Here is an 18,163-nt window from a genome sequence, read left to right on the forward strand (position 1 = left end):
GGAAAAAAGAAATGAAAAAAAAATGAATAAAAAATTGAAGATTAAAAATCCAAATGAAAAGATATGGAGTGGTTAAGTATTTTCAAGACGAAGTGATCATAAGGGTCAATGTTCCCATAAGAAGTTAGCACACCATATCCTTTCATCTGGATTTGTCATCATGAAAGATAAGAACATTAACAACAACAAAAAAAAAGAAACAACAACATAAATTATGCTTACATTTATTTAAGAATTAAAATAAACAATCGGGAAAACCGATCAAAAGTAACGAAATCAAATTTGAAATATATAACTGAGAATATATTTTAAAAGTTTACATGTAATATTCTTTATATTTATGCCTTCATTTTCTTTAATATTGCCTTCTTATCTGCTCATGTTTGTCCTTGTTTGCCCTGTTTTTTCGGGCGCTGAATCTGTAATACCTTTGGGGAAAAAAAAAAGAAAAATGATGAAGATTAAGAGAGACTGTGGAGTTGATGTATATAATGATATTGGTGATGCTAGTTCATAATTTCACAGAAAATGTTTGATACAATGTAATGATATACAGGGTGACCCAAAAGAAACGGGTCCCGGCTCTAATTAGGCCCCGTTTCTTAGTGTTTTGTTCGAATGAAATAAAACTTTGGCCGTAACTAGTTTATTATATTCAAAACATCATATCAAAACACTGGGATGGCCTTTTTTGCTCCGTTCTACAGCATATGTTTTAGATGGCCTCCATTTAGCTTTTGGGTTTTTTTTTTTTTTTGGGGGGGGGGTCACCCTCTGTGTGTGCGTGCGTGCGTGTGTGTGTGTGTGTGTGTGTGTGTGTGTGTGTGTGTGTGTGTCCTGCAATTATAGAAGACATAACCTCTTAGTATATTATTCTATTTAATAATATAGTATTTCAAACATTTTCTTCCGTAGATGAAGAAAAACGATAATAGTAAAAAGTATATAATGGAATTTAGTAGCATAAGAAATTAAATCAATTAATAAAGTCAAAGACGTCCATGTATCTTATATTTACTATAGGTGAATTATTTTATTGTACATGTATACACTTCTTAAGTCAAAGAATTGTGACTTTTATTTTCTATATATCAATATATATATATATATATATATATATATAGAGAGAGAGAGAGAGAGAGAGAGAGAGAGAGAGAGGGGGGAGAATACATAGCACAAAGTTATATTCCAAAATTCGTGATGTTGACCATCTTATAATTTATTCCGTTAATTCAGTTGACTTATACAATTCTTGACAGTATCTGTTCCGTAGCGCAAAATCAATCACTTAATTATTATATCAATCAGTGAATCTATTATGCCCTTAACTCATTAGAAGAAATAGCAACAATCAATCCGTCAAAAGGAAATGAAGTGTGATTTGACATGAGTAAAACCCGAAAATTGGAAGAGAAGCTGCATGTACATTTTTTATTTTTCCATTACGCCATTTTGAATTTTTAATATCTATTATATTATGTATATATTATATATGCTATATTATATTATATATTATATGTATATTATATTATCTATATTATATTATATATAATATATTTTATATATATTATATTAAATATATATTCTATATATTATATATATATTTTATATTATATATTATATTATATTATATTATATTATAAAACTCATATCGTCTTGCTTGGGCGTTGAAACCGTGTGTCTAGTTCCTGTTTACGACTCCAGGTTATAAAAACAAAATAATAAAAGCTTTTTTAATTATTTACGGGATCGTCTTTCCTCTTTTTGGGGTAAAATCCATTGAAAGCGGTCGGTGGTTCTATGAGAAAATAAAGCTGTGTACGCATTATAAATGTTTCTTTTCTGTGTCTTACGTTATACATTAGTACATTAGAGGTCATTTCGAGTTAAAAGTTTATTTACTGCACTCATCTGGACTAGAGTAAATCATGATTTTAATGTGTATGTCTCGTCTAAATAACTAACGATGAATATCTAATATGGCCGACAAGACGAGTGATCAAAAAGTCAGATCGAGCGTACCGGAAAACGAAATGAGATCAAATGAGGTCTCATTTCGTTAGTCTCATTTCGTTTTCCGGTACGCGGTACGCTCGATCTGACTTTTTGATCACCCGTCTTGTCGGCCATATTAGATATTCATCGTTAGTTATTTAGACGAGACATACACATTTAAATCATGATTTTCTCTAGTCCAGATGAGTGCAGTAAATAAACTTTTAACTCGAAATGACCCCTAATGTACTAATGTATAACGTAAGACACAGAAAAGAAACATTTATAATGCGTACACAGCTTTATTTTCTCATAGAACCACCGACCGCTTTCAATGGATTTTACCCCTTACCTCCCACAATAAATGTAAAAAAGAACAAAAAAAAACACGTATTTTCAAAAATAAACTTTTGCAGAAAATGCATTAAAAATGCTACTGTCGTCGGCTGCTTTTAAAAAAAAAAATTCAAAAATTATTTTTAAAATACAAAAAAAAAATACACTTTCTCTTTGAAAATAAAAGTTTTACGAAAATATATATATCCCAAAAATAGAAATTTCAACAAAATTATTCTTTGTTCCTTAATTCAAAGAAAAATAACTTTTCATACAAAAAAAATAAAAAATGAAAAGAAATCGAAAAAAAAATCTTTGTTTACTAATTAAAAGAAGCAAACCTTTTATTACAAAAAAAATAGTTGACAATAAAAATAAAACAGTAAATTTTATGAATTTATTATGGTAAATTGTTTATTTTATTTATTTATTTATTTTGTTTTAGTATTGATCTCCATTCTCTCGGTATAATTCGGCGGTTTTCATCGTCAGCTGAGCAGAGCATTGCCGAGCGAGACTCCCGGAAAAACGGGATTCAAACTGCAGAAGTGCCTTATTTAAATAGATTTATACTTAATTTTTCTACACTCCTAAAACTGATAATATTATTTTTAATTGGTTTGAATTACAAATGCAAAAAATGGTCAGTGTTTTATTTTTATTTTATTTCAAAGAATAAAATACACAAATGGTTTCATAATTTGCCGGTGAATGTTGAAACTAAAATAGCTAAAAGTTGGAATCGTTTTCAAACAAAAACCAAATAAATGTTTTTCTAAGGTTAAAAAAAAAAAAAAAAAAAAAACTATTTGATCAATTTACATATTTTTAAAAATATTTTACCCAAGTTGTGCGTGATTAAAACTAGAACTTGATTTTTAAAAAAATGTACGTTTTTCGCGTCTCAAATTATTTATTTACGATGATTTTATTTGTATTTTTCAATGCAGGTTGGAATCGTTTTCAAATAAAAAAACATAAAGCAAATCTGTTTTTCCTAATGCAAAAAAAAAACTACTTGAATAATTTGCATATTTTAAAAACTAGTTTTTACGACTTAACCCTTAAAAGGAAATAAAAATCTACTTTGGGGGGCTAATACGTATCAACGACTTTTTAAGATAAAATAAAATTCTTTTAAAAAAATAATTAAAATTTTACATTCTTATGTATACTCATCAGAAAAACTAGAAATTTTCGTTAAAAACATGCATGACCATGTAATGTGGTAAAAAGGAACATAAAGCACTCGCATCTTTTGTGCCATCCTTTATATATATACTAGCGGGGGTACCCGGCGTTGCCCGGGTGTTTGGAGTTGTGTGTGTGTGTGTGTGGTTTTGGGTAAATCAAAAGAAAAGAATAATAAAAAATCGGTGCCTGGGTGTTTGTGTCGGGGGGGGGGGAGTTAAAATAAAAAATTTTTGGTAGATAAGTATGAAGGATCGAACCCGAAGCCTTGAGGCAAAGTTTGAAATTAAAGTGTGATGTTAACCACTGGGCCACCAAGAAATAGTAACGGAAACATGTTTGAATTTATTTAACCATTAAGAATTGGCAGGTGCCCGTACTTAATGACTTAATGAGGTCAACTTTCACTGCGGGGCGGTATTTTATTTACTGCGGGGCAACTTTTTTAATTTTTTTTTTTTTGTTTCCCCAAGATGTTGGGGGGAGGAACCAGCTCCCCATAAAAGGGGATTGTCCAAATTGAATAGCAATTGTCTGATATAAGGAGAAACTCTGCATTGATCAAAGCTGATTGCTTTTGGACGTTCCCGGCGATTGCACAAGAACAATTTCTGAAGCTTTGTTTCACTTTTATTATACGAAAAAGCCCAATCCACATGCGGTGATCGAAAAATTTGGAATATTTAGCTTTTCAAACTCGGGCAAATTAAATAGACAGGCGACCCCCGTTGTTAACTCGTAGATATTATCATTTAGACATGATATAAAAAGTTTTAAGGTGTGAGCCGACCGATCGCTTCTTGAAAAAAAGCCTTTCTCGGACATACACAAAAAGCGATCATACATACACACACATTTTCGCTTTTATATATATATATATACTAGCGGAGGTATCCGGCATTGCCCAGGTGTTTGGAGATGTGTGTGTTTTTGGGTAAATGAAAAAAAATCGTTGGCCGAGTGTTTGCTTAAAAGTTGGAAAATAATAAAGTGTGAAAAAAAACGTGCGACGTTTAACGGCAGGTGCTCGTTTTTGACGACTTAATGACGTCAACTTTGAGTGCAGGACAGTGTTTTATTTACTGCGAGTCTGTTTGCTTCTTTTTTATACGAAAAAGCTTAATGTACATGCGGCGATTGAAAAATCTTGAATATTTATCTTTTGAATGTCGGGCAAATTAAATAGACAGACGACCCCGGTTGTTAACTCGTAGATATTATCATTTAGGTTTGATATAAAAAGTTTTAAGTACGATCGCTTCTCAGAAAAAGTTTTAAGTACGATCGCTTCTCAGAAAAAAGACATACACAAAAAGCGAACATACACACATACACTTATTTTCGCTTTTATATATATACTAGCGGGGGGTACCCGGCGTTTCCCGGGTGTTTGTAGGTGTGTGTATGGGGGAGTAATTAATAACTATTATAAAAAAGAAGATGTAAAAAAAAAAAACGGAAAAAAATGGCATGAATAAACCTGTGTATGGGGGAGAATAAAGCGAAGTAAGCGGGTGTTTAAAGGTGTAAAAGAAAAAAAATAGTTTTGGTCGAGTGAGAGTAATTTATTAGCTGTTAAGTTAAGGCTTACAAAGCTAGTAAAAGAGGTTTGATTGACAGGAAGACGCTAAATGAGGTCATCGCGGTATCGTTATTTTTAGCTTTCACTTCCCCCCAGATGATGGTGGGAAGGGGGGAAAGCAGCGCACGAAAGCCGAGAACACAACGTTTTAATTTCGTTGTATTTATACTTAAATGCAGGACAAACAAGGGACATAGCGGAATAGCGCGAATCTCATAAAAGTCGACGTAAATAAATCTAGAGACGACCCGCGTTCTCAAATCCTAGATATTATGATATAGGACCTATATAAACAGTTTTAAGCGATAGTAACGACCCCGGGAGCGTGTGCGAAAGAAGCCTTTGCAAGACATACACGAAATGGTCACACACATTTTGCCTTTTATATATATATATATATATATATATATATATATATATATATATATATATATATATATATATATATATATACACTAGCATGGATACCCGGCGTTGCCTGGGTATGGAGAGGTTTTATAGTAGGGATATTGGATAACAAAGAGAACAAAAATAAATTAACCAACCCCCTAAAAAAATTAAAATCGCAGCCAGTACCGTGTAGAAAAGTTGTTCTTCATGAAATTTTTCAACATTTTTGATGAGTTTTTATATCGATATAGGAAACTTTTGTGATTGGGTCGTCCAAAATTATAGCAGATAATTTTATTCTTTCTTTTAGGAAAATTATTTTGGGGAAAACTTTGCGGTGAGATGTGTAATTAAGTTGTGTCGCTTTTGGAGAAGCATTTTTTAACTTCATGATATTGTTTGCGTTATTATTGTCCACGAGCATCCGATTCGTCTCTTCGTAGAAGTTCAAAGTCTTTACTAGTAAATTCAGTTCCATTGTCTGAACGAATACATTCTACCGAGCTGTACCGGGCGATGACAGTTAAATATTTCTTGGTCTCTAGGGTAGTGTCGGATTTGTTTTTTTTTAAGAAATAAACTATAATTACGCAACGCCACTTTAAATTCACTGAAAGTTATGGGTTTGTCTTTTTTGCGCTATTGCAGTTTTAAATGGTTTGAAATCGGTTGTAAGTCCCTTGGGTGTCATTGAGATTAATAGGCTTATAATTTCACCCGAGAGTTTTAATGCATCTGCTGTTGTTTCTGCCCTCATAACATAGTCAGTAATAGTCTCGTCCTCGTTATGTTTTAGAGACGTTATATAGAGATATAATTTGGGGTTTTCCTTTTGATAAATAATGTTCTCTTCATATGTTCAACACTTTACGTCCATCATCCAAGGCGTCTCTTATAATCAGAGACAGACTTCTGTCGTCTAAGCAGTGAATCAGTTCTGCAAAATAGCCGTGTTCTTTTCGATAATTTCTGGGGCGTTTTTGTTGGAGATTGACTCACTTTGTGTGGTTTTCGTATCCTTAAATACCCAAGAAATTTCACCTGCCACAATTTGAATTTAAATTTCGATCCGTCAAAGCAAAGTCGATGACTGAACGCATAACCTGTTAAATATTGAATCATTATGTTGAACAAAGATGGCGGTAGTAATTCAAATCAGCGAAGAATCAATGCAGTCCGGATCAACGGTGGTTCAAGACAGACATTGATAGCAAACTGACTTGAATCCAAAATTCGATTTTTTATAATGAGGTCGGAGGCTTATCATTGATTGATTGTCCTAACGCGTAGTTATAAATAAGATCTTCCAAATCATTGAGGTCATATCCCTATTATAAATGGTGGGGATAGGTCTCCTTGCGGCTTTGACGGCTTGGAGACTAGGTAGAAAGTACTCGTCAGGAATTCGTTCTTTACACTCAGCCTGGCAGACTGTCGGACTGAGGTACGCCGCCTGGGTATCATCCAGGAGGTCCACCCTCCCAGGCCTTGCGACTCGGCTTTCGGGTGGGGCAAGTTTATAGCTTGTCATCTGAGGCGCCATAGCCTGGGAACGCTGACGGAGATACTCAGGCAAATTTTCTGAGGCAAGAGTGCCCCTCCTTTATGGGAGCCTGCTTATCTTCCACTTTCTTGGCCTTGTGTCACACATTGCTCTGGTATGGAGCAATCAAATATCTACCCTTATTATAAATCAAAAATATTTTAACACTAATTGTTAATGTATTTGTATACTGAAAAATGCAACGTGTTACTATTTTTGATTGAAAACCTCATATGTTTACTACAGAGTTTCCTAAAATACAAATAACATAATTGAAATATAATTGTAAATTGATACTGCTAAAATAATACGAATGAAAAATCTGCTGAAACAAAATGGGGCGCATGAAGTTATTTAATAATTGATTTTTTTTTTTTAATTTATAAAAATATAAACTCACGATTTGGAATGGTTTGCAATGCTTATCATTGGCCAACAAATTGCATATAATAAAATAAAAATCATCCTTTTCTGCAAAAGAAAATTATTGAATTTAACTACACTCTTGCTGATTACTTCTGAATTTATTACTGGCAAATTGATTTCATACACATTAATATAAAAGAGTAATAAAAGAAAACATTTGATTAAATGAGGAGAGTGTGATAACTTAATAGATAGAGAGTGGAAGTGTTTACCAATGTATGTGTGAGACAGTTTGCTTGGAAGGAATGTAATAATTTTTATATGAGAACAAAGTGCATTAAGGAAATGATGTACTACAACACTCGCTTTCTATTATTCTATCTTGTAAATACTGAAACAAAAATGTAGTAGGCAAAAAAAAAATAAATAAATAAATAAATGTTCTGTCAGCAACAGTACAACTTCAAAATAGTCAATATCGCCCACCTCCAGAAGAGAGGGAATTCCTGTCCGTGATAACCGTGGTAAAAGAAGACACACTCCAATCGCCAGAAACACCCACACACACAGTTTGCAGGACACTGCCGACTCGTCTCTAGCCTCCTGCTTTTATAGTGGCCGGGAATTATCCATTTGCATAATCACATGAGACAGAAACGTGATTTTCCGAGAGTTGCATGGGGTAAATGCTAATAAAAAACCCCGGACGCCATCTTGGAATTCTCTTTTTCCCCCCAACTGGTGACACAACAGACGTACCCGAGGTAAGCTCTTTTTCCCCTCATTTTAGTTATTGCTACTTCTGCTACAAATACAAATACTTTTTCTAAACTATATCTGTGTCTAAGTCTTTCTTAATGACATTAATCGAATCTATAAAAGCGAAACTGACAAGATAGCAATAAACCATCAACAAACCCGTTGTTGAAACAAAAAGAATAAGAATAAGCATACACCAGTATTCACACACTGAAATTATCTTACAACGGGATGGTATACTCAATTAACAGGATTGTCTTTCAACAAAAGAAAAATCTCTAAGTAAAATTTCTGTAATCAAATAGATTTTCCCTCCTTAAAGAAAATAAAATATAAAATTTGTTCAACGTACAGCATTAAACTATAATTAGTAAATAAAGGGAAAGAATTTTTCCGGGTAAGTAAATTTCGTTCTTCTAAAAAGTACAGAAAACGCTGCAAATAGAAGATGTCAAGGCTATTATCGTTCAACATATGAAAGCCTAGATGAACAACACGAAAAAAAAACCAGAAGAAAGGTTTTACTAACAACAAGAACGACAAAATCAACAGATCCACCAACAACAGAAAACTGAATAAAGTTTGATCTGACAACCGGAAAACAATGGAACAATGTCAACAACCACAGAAAAAACAAGAATTACTTCTCAGAAACCTGAGCAATAAACCATTCACTGAGAGTAGCACGGTGTTTTCGCAGAACTCCATATAGGACACTATGGAGACATTTACCAACGTTTCCGATGAAGCCAAAAAATTTCCACGCTTTCTTTAGAAGGTATTTTAACGTTAATTGCGAAAACTGGCCCGATGCGAAAAAAGTTTAATTACTTGTTAAGAAGTACTGAACAACGCAGGTTTGCGGATTATATCCTACCTAGAAAAAATACACGCTGATCTTGAGTTCGCAGAAACCCTGAATTTACTACTAGAACGTTTCAACTCCAATATTTCACTATTCCACAAAAGATCGAAATGTTTTAATTTGGCTAAGCAAGGCGGGGAAGATTATTTAGCATTCACTTCAGTTGTAAACAAGCACTCTAACGACTTTAGACTAGCGAATTGTCATCAGATGAGTTTAAATACCTCTTTTTCGTTCAGAGACTAGTGTACAAAAATTGCCGAAATCAAATGAAGTGTTCTCACGAAACCAGCAAGCGAACCCAATCTCACTCTACAGAAAATGCAGAGGATTGCCAAAAAGTTATAAGCGTGGGAAGCGATTCTAAAAAAACACAGAGGAATCAGGCATAGGATATGTCATAAAGTAAAGTATAAACCTAAAAAATATTCCCCTAAAAAGAGAAAAAAGTATAAATCATAATATTACTCCTCTGACAAAGAGAACAAAATATACACATTAGTAACGACCTTGGATCACAGTCACCTTCATAGGGAAGTAAATAACCTCATAATACTATAAACAGTACACACATTTTCAAACAAATAAAATAAAAACACACACACACACACACGCACACACCCTACCCCAAAGGAAAAGAAAAAACACATGCAGAAAGAGAGAGTGAGAGAGAGAAACACAACACAGGAGTGACCTCAGCCCAATAAAAGAGTAATAAAAAATGAATAGTAGACACTACCGCGTTTCCACCTCTTGGAAACACTTCAAATGAGCCAAGAAAATGCTATTTTTACATCTCCACCACATTTTGAATATAATTTCTGAAGAGGGCGCTCCACAGAACGTCTGAAACGCGTTAAAAACGATTTCAATGATTTAAAAAACATTATTACAATGATCTAAACATAATTCTCAATGAAAAACCAAGACACGGAATCATAAAATAATGTTAAAAAATACACATTGTTGGTGACTACCCCCTTATTTAAATATACATCTTTCTTTCGTTGAATTTCTTAACGCATTTTATATATTTATATTTATATATATATATATATATATATATATATATTCATATATATATATTTATATATATATATTTATATATTTATATATATTTATATATATATTTATATATATATTTATATATATATATATATTTATATATATATATTTATATATATATATTTATATATATATATATTTATATATATATATATTTATATATATATATATTTATATATATATATATTTATATATATATTTATGTATGCATATATTTATGTATATATATATATATTTATATATATTTATATATATATATATATATATATTATTTATATATATTTATATATATATTTATATATATTTATATATATATATATATTTATATGTATATTTATATATATATATATATATATATATATATATATATATATATATATATATATATACTAGCATTTTCGCCAGGCGTTGCCCGGGTGTTTGGGTGTGTAAGTTGAGCAAAAAAAAAAGGTGTAGTAGGAATGCAGGCTCGAACCTGTACCGCAAAGGAGGAAAAGAACGGGAAAATATCTGACGTCTATGCTGTTACGATCACCGCCAAACTTGAAGTGGCATTTTTTTTATTTTGGCTAGACAATCGAAAGGAGTGGATGACTTAAAAAAATATCGGCGAAAAAAGCAACCTCCCCCAGTAGAAAAGTGCCCAGTTTAAGGTGAAGATATTAATGTTTTTAGCCAATTTTTCGATATTTATCGTCAGAAAGGTAAACTTCAAAAGGATACTGATCTTGGTAAAATCCGTCGTCGCTGTGGAAAGTGTTGAGCAAAAATTTTCGATCCAAACCGATGAAAAAGTTTGCCCTGTCTCTGAATACCCTTTATGTAAAATTTCAAATATTTAGACAAGAAATTGTCTCAGTAATTTGGTAGAGACGGCAGAGGTCAAATTTATTTAACTTTGACCCCTATTATGACCCCTTAAAATTTATTGTTTTGGGCTGTAATCGAGTTATTAATTATTTCCAAGGAACCTATCTCTAAAATTTCAAGTTTTTAGACCCAAAATTGTCGGAGGAGTTTGGTAGAGTTCTCAAAAGTCAAATTGTTGAATTTTGATCTCTTAACAGCCAAATTTCTGGCCGAAAACCGATCCCAAAGACTTTCCTAAATCTCAGTACACTGTATATCAAATTTTGTGTCTGTAGACTTTAAACTGACAGAGTTATTGCGTAGGGAAATGTACACAGACAGACACACAGACACTTTCACTTTTATAGATATATAGATAGATAGACTAATAGACTAAACAAAAATATATACGTATACATAAATATATATGGAAACAATTTTTGTTTACTGTAAAGATTTTACGCAAATATTATGTAAGTATAAATCATGTAGAATATCTGCATGAATATAATTACACTTAATAGTTAACTCTAGATGATCATCCCATAAGAAAACTGAAAAAACGGATAGGGAATTAATTTAAATGAATGTTTAAAAGAATATGCAAATTAGCTTGATCTTTTGCTAGTGAATGCATTTCCACAACCCATATATAAGAAAATTGTATTTTCTTTTTAAATAACTAGAAAAGAGGGTTTTTAATATGAATACCAATACACACAAAAGAAAAACGAATTTATAGGAGTATAGAAGAAGATAGATTTCTGTAACGAAAATATATACGTATACATAAATATATATGGAAACAAATTTGTGTTTACTATAAACTTTTTTGCAAAGATTATGCAATTATAAATCGTATAGAATATCTGCATGAATATAGTTACAGGTAATAGTGAATTAAAAATGATAATCCCATTAAAACCCGAAGCAACTAATAGGGAATTAATTAAAATGAATGTTTAAAAGAATATGCAATTTAGCTAGATCTTTTGCTCGTGAATGCAATTCCACAAGATATAAGAAAATTGTATTTTCTTTTTAAATAAATAGAAAAGAGGGTTTTTAATATGAATATCGATACACACAAAAGAAAACTGAATTTATAGGAGTATAGATAGACTAGCATGGGTGCCCGGCGTTGCCCGGGTGTGAGGTGTATGCCGAGCAAAAACAACAGTTAATTTTTTAACTTTGACCCCTATTATGACCCCTTAAAATTTATTGTTTATGGCTCTAATCGAGTTATTAAGTTAGATCCATGTCCAAGGAACCTATATTTAAAATTTCAAGTGTTTAGACCCAAAATTGTCGGAGGAGTTTGGTAGAGTTCTCAAAGGTCAAATCGTTGAACTTTGACTCCTTTCCAGCCAAATTTCTGGCCGAAAACCGATCACATCGATTTTCCCAAATCTCAGTACCCTGTATATCAAATTTCAAGTTTGTAGACTAAAAACTGACAGAGTTATTGCGAAGGAAATTGTACACAGACACACAGACAGACAGACACGTTCACTTATATATATATATATATATATATATATATATATATATATATATACTAGCATTTCAGCCCGGCGTTGCACGGGGTTTTGATGTGTATGTTGAGCAAAACAAAAAAAAAGTGGTAGTAGGAAGGCAGGCTCGAACCCGTACCGCAAAGGAGGAAAAGAACGGGGTAAAACCTAACGTTTATGCTGTTACAACCACCGCCAAACCGGAAGTGACATTCTTTAAAATTAAGGCTACACAAGCTAAAGGAGAGGATAACTTAAAAAAAATATTGGCGAAAAAAGTGATCCCCCCTGTAGAAAAGTGCCTAATTGAAGGGGAAGATATTAATGTTTTTAGCCAATTTTTTTATATTTGCCGTATGAAAGGTCGAACTTTAAAACGATATTGATCTTGGTAAAATCCGTCGCCTCTATTGAAAGTTTAAGGCAGACATGCAAACATACATACATACATACATACATACATTTATATATTGGTAACTAAAAATTTTCGACCCAAACTGATGAAAAAGCTTGCCATATCTCTGAATACCCTTTATGTAAAATTTCAAATATTTAGACCAGAAATTGTCTGAGTACTTTGGAAGAGACCGCAGAGGTCAAATTTTTTTAACTTTGACCCTATTATTACACCTTAAAAATTATTGTTTTGGGCTCAAACTAAGTTATTAAGTTAGATCCATGTCCAAGGAACCTATATCTAAAATTTCAAGTGCGTAGACCCAAAATTGTCGGAGGAGTTTGGTAGAGTTCTCAAAGGTCAAATTGTTGAACTTTGACCCCTTAATCGCCAAATTTCTGGCCAAAAACCGATCACATCGATTTTCCCAAATCTCAGTACCCTGTAGATCAAATTTCGAGTCTGTTGACTAAAAATTGACAGAGTTATTGCGTAGGGAAATGTACACAGACTCACATACAGAGACACTTTCACTTATATATATATATATATATATATATATATATATATATATATATATATATATATATATATAGTGACAGCCAATCGATCAAAAACTGCTTTTTCTAAAGCTTATTAAAATCCGTTATTTCTGAACAACATTTGGTCTTACCAGAAAGATAAAACCCTGAAGTTTATTAAGTTAAAAGCAGAATAATATAATACTTTTCTTTAATTTTTAATAAAAATTCAAGTTTAAATTTTTTTAAAAAACGCGTTTGACCCAGTTTTCGCCAAATATCAACAAAACATAAGTATTTTTTAAAGGTTTTCAAATCAATGAAACTAAGATTTTTATGTCTAAATAAAATTTACTATGATTGGCTATAAGAATTTTCAAAAATATTATAGTATAAATTACCTTATATTTAAATAAATTCAAATAATTCAATTATTGAGCACGATCTCATACATGGAATCCAGTCGCGTCTAAATACTTATTTAAGCATTTTCACGAATTTTAACGTAACTAGACAGGCAAATACCTCTTTTTTTTAACAATTGAATTAAATTAAACGCCATTTATGGTGTAATATGCAATTTTTAGCTTTATAATTTTTTCCTTCGTAATAATTGGTCAATCAATCTTTCAATTTCTCCTAATATTTTTAAAAGTAAAGAAAACTGTTTTATTATTATTTTTACGTCAAATATAAATTTTTAGCATCATATTTCTCAGTTTTAATATCACTTTCAGTCAGTTTTTAATTTCATGATTAAAATCATTTTTCTTTCTTATTTTCTAATTCATAATAACCAGTGGACCACACGCTTTTCCCATAAACTAGATCATACTGTATTTCCCCCAAATTTTCATAGTATAAATCAAATTGACAAAGACTTTCATTAGAATTTGGTGGCCTTAAAAGGGCGGGCCGTTTTTGGTAACCCTCTGGAGGGATGCAAATTGTTGGGATGTCACAACCATCATCTACGGAAATACATGTCTTCATAGTCATAGTTACAGTCAATTTTCAGAAAGGGAGATAACTTTTTGTAAACGGGCTACCGTGTCTCGAAAAAAACCGTAATACTTATAATTTTCCCATTCTGTTTTTTTTTTTTTTGTTTTGCTTTTTTTTATCGATTCTTAAAAGCATTCTTTATGCACTGATACATGGAAAGTTTATACATTCTAAAATAAAATGTTTTATTTATTTTTAAAGATTTAAAAGTATGCCTACTTTAGCATTTTCGTAAAAAAAAAAAATTGTCATCATTTGAAAGATAATAATTATTGATAATATATTCGATGAATCTCACACTTCAAAACGCAAAAGATAAAAAAAAAATAAACACATTCAAATTTGAGATTTCAATCTTCGATATCGAAGGCACCCTATGAATTTTTTTTTTATGATCCTATTACAGTGTGTGCTTAGTGGATCGCTTGGACTTAGATGTCGAACAAGGGACAAATGAGGAAGAGTGGCATGAAGTCTCCTAAATTATATTTATATAACTAATATAAAAAAAATTACACCCATATAAAGTACATTCTTTACTTATCAATCGGTGAAAATTTTCTGTTGATTAGATAATTATCATATTTTTGGTAGATTTTTGAAGACAGACTGTTACGAAAATCAAAAACACTCTATAAATTTGGCGGTCACTATATATGTTACATGAAAAGGGCTGCCCCCTTTTCATGTAAGTTAAAAATAAAAGAGAATTAGTTAAATGAAAATGATATCAGATAAAACAAGCATTGAACCCTATAGATAAGTTTTAAAGAACAATAGTTTTAAATGGAATGTCTAGTTAAATTGTTGATTCTGTTAAAATATTTTATAAATACAAATTTGGCTGGAAACTATTCACATTCTTAGAAAGAATGCATAATAAAATATGGGTTACAGAATTAAACAAGTAGGTTAAATTCCTTTGTAAAACAACAAAGAGAATGGGAAAATTCCTGGTCGTCAGAAATGGTTTCAAAACGTGTAAATCGCGCATGTTTGAAATACGTGAGTTGTGGTCACGTTGACCAGACATACGTGTGATTTCTCAATATAGGAAAGAGTTCGAAATTAGTTAGGGAGGAGAATCAGATCATTCAGTGGAGAGAAGCAGAGGAGATCAGAACGATTCTCCGTTAGAGTCAAGTCACCCTCTGGGAAGCGGGAGGCTTAGAGGAATCCCTGAAATGTAGAATCATTTCCGACCGGAAATGTTTTTTATAACTGCCGTCTTTCTGCGTTCATCATTACAACGCGAAAGGTAACGTGTTTATACTATATGTACAACTGTCAAACTAAATGTCAAACGCACTCTCGGTCTATCTATCAAGATATTCATAAATCTCCTCCTCATTGAATTACAGGTTTGGTGTTTCTGTAGTAATTTGTACCTTACCTGTCTGTCTCGTTATATATAAGACCTGTCTCTATATCTCAACAATATGAACACTCCACTCACAATGAATATATATAATATCTAGCATTTCAGAACATGATCACACACACGAACACACTAAGACTCTTACTAACATGAGCAACAACAAATATATAAACCGTCATCTTAATACCACCTATTACGTAACACACACACACATTTATATATATATATATATATATATATATATATATATATATATATATATATATATATATGTTTAGAGGTACAGAATTTATTTTAAATATAATGGGCGGAAGTCTCTCGAGAGCTCTTTCCGCTATCATCTCATCAGGAGAAAATCGATAGCGTAAAATAATAATACTATGTCGAAAGTAAAGAGTTCTGATGGGGAACTATTGAATGTGCCAAAATTATGGGGACACTAAAATAAAGTTTATTAACGTTTAAAACAACGATTAAAATATTGGCACAACGAGGGGAAAAAAATCTGTTTGGAAAGTCCGTTACTCTTTTCCCCAATCCAGTGAGAAAGCCCCTCCTTGAACGTTCAAGTTAACGTTCAACGGGGGGGGGGGGCTTTCTCACTACAATTTATAGGAAGCCGACATTTACTGGCCTATATGTGAACTGGTTGTCTTTTGTACCAAAATCACGTACTGTCGGTTTAATTAATACTTTGGTACATAGAGCCCTGATGATTTGTTCACCTAACAGATTGGACGCCGAACTCGATAAGATCAGGGAAATATTCATCAACAATGGTTATCCTGTTGACCTTATTGATGACTGTATTTTTAAAAAGGTTGCGGATTTTAAATCCCCTAAAAAGTTTGGACTTTTGACATGTCCGGTTTATTTAAAATTGCCGTGGATTGGGGAAAAGAGTAACAGACTTTCCAAACAGATTCGCAGACGTAATTATGACTGCTTTTATTCTGTGTCCTTGCGTTTGGTATATACTACGAGACCTGCATTTCCTTCTTTTCACAAGAATAGTTTGCTTTACATCCAAAATAGCAATATTGTATATCAATTCAAATGCCAGTGCTATGCTGGTTATGTTGGGCGAACATCCTTGCATCTTTTGACTCGTATAAACCAGCATGTTCCATCGAAGATCAGACAAGGGAGGATGGGGTCTGGTAGTCTCCCTCCTTCTGCGGCCTTGGACTCTGCTATTGGCCAGCATTTGGTTGACAACCCGTGCTGTGCTGATAGATATAAAATTGAAAGGTGCTACATAGAGCAGACCCCAGAAACCATTTAAAGATTTTGAAGTCTGTCTCTATTGCGGTGCGGAAACCTTCTTTGTGCCGGCAGAAAGAAACATCTAACACATTGTTTCTCTTTGGGGAACTGTGAATCTTTTCTCCCGTCCCACCCCTCGTTGTGCCAATATTTTAATCGTTTTTTAAACGTTAATAAGCTTTATTTTAGTGTCCCCGTAATTTTTGGCACATTCAATAGTTCCCTATCAGAACTCTTTACTTTCGACATAGTATTATTATTTTACGCTATCGATTTTCTCCTAATGAGCTGAAAGAGCTCTCGAGAGACTTCCGCTCATTATATTAAAAAAAAAAATATATATATATATATATATATATATATATATATATATATATATATATATTATTTAAATCGCAACTTTATAATATATAAAAATCGATAACGCATAAACTCTATAATATATATGAAATCTGCAAGAATTAAAATATCATATTAGGTTGGTGCAAAAAATGTCGGTTTTTGACGTTCAACTTCACGTCAAAAACCGACATAATATCAGGGCGTTTTCATTTACACTGAACATCCACAGAATGCCAACATCAATATATTACATATAAATGAGTCCAGTGTGGAGGCTCAATTAATTCAAAGAAATGTCGACCATTGTTTGAAACTTACCTTTCTTCTTGGCATGATTGTCACAATAAGTGCATATTTTCTTTAACACTTTATTTACTATAAAAGAGAAAAAATAAGAAACGGTATTATTTTCACTAGCAAATTAATGGTTTCGTCGTGCTCGCTATTGTATTTTATAAGCACTCATATAAGAATGATAACGCATTCGGTGCTTGTCAAGAATTCACTTATATTAAAACAGAAATTAAGAAAAATCTGTGTGAAGCATACTTGATGTAAAGAAAATATTGTATTCAAAGAATCACCAAAATTGATCTAGTAGTTTTATTTTTAAACTAGAAAGTGTACCCGGCGTCGCCTGGTATTAAACGTAAAAAATGAAGTAAGAAAAAAAGAAACTGAGACATGTGCATGCGAGTATTATGTTTTTTTTTTTCTAAACAATTCACTTGTAAGTAAAAAAAAAAAAATACTCGAGCTTAGATCGAAACCAAAAGGCAATGAGTCAAATACGATA

At 32.1% G+C, this 18,163-nt stretch overlaps 1 protein-coding gene across 1 annotated transcript in view; it reads right to left on the reverse strand.

Annotated features, from left to right (window-relative positions):
- Positions 1–208: 208 nt before the first annotated feature.
- The window catches only part of LOC145293929 (uncharacterized), a 119,369-nt gene continuing 101,414 nt past the window's right edge, over positions 209–18,163 (reverse strand). Inside the window, exons 5-7 of the mRNA XM_080140755.1 lie at positions 17,686–17,742; positions 7,438–7,508; positions 209–428 (exon numbers count right to left, since the gene is read on the reverse strand). Of these exons, the coding sequence (XP_079996881.1) occupies positions 378–428; positions 7,438–7,508; positions 17,686–17,742 (179 nt within the window). The 3' untranslated portion in view covers positions 209–377. The remainder of the gene's footprint in view (positions 429–7,437; positions 7,509–17,685; positions 17,743–18,163) is intronic.

Source organism: Euprymna scolopes, chromosome 15 (genome assembly GCF_053919585.1).
Source record: "Euprymna scolopes isolate OS-2025 chromosome 15, ASM5391958v1, whole genome shotgun sequence".
Taxonomy (NCBI): domain Eukaryota; kingdom Metazoa; phylum Mollusca; class Cephalopoda; order Sepiida; family Sepiolidae; genus Euprymna; species Euprymna scolopes.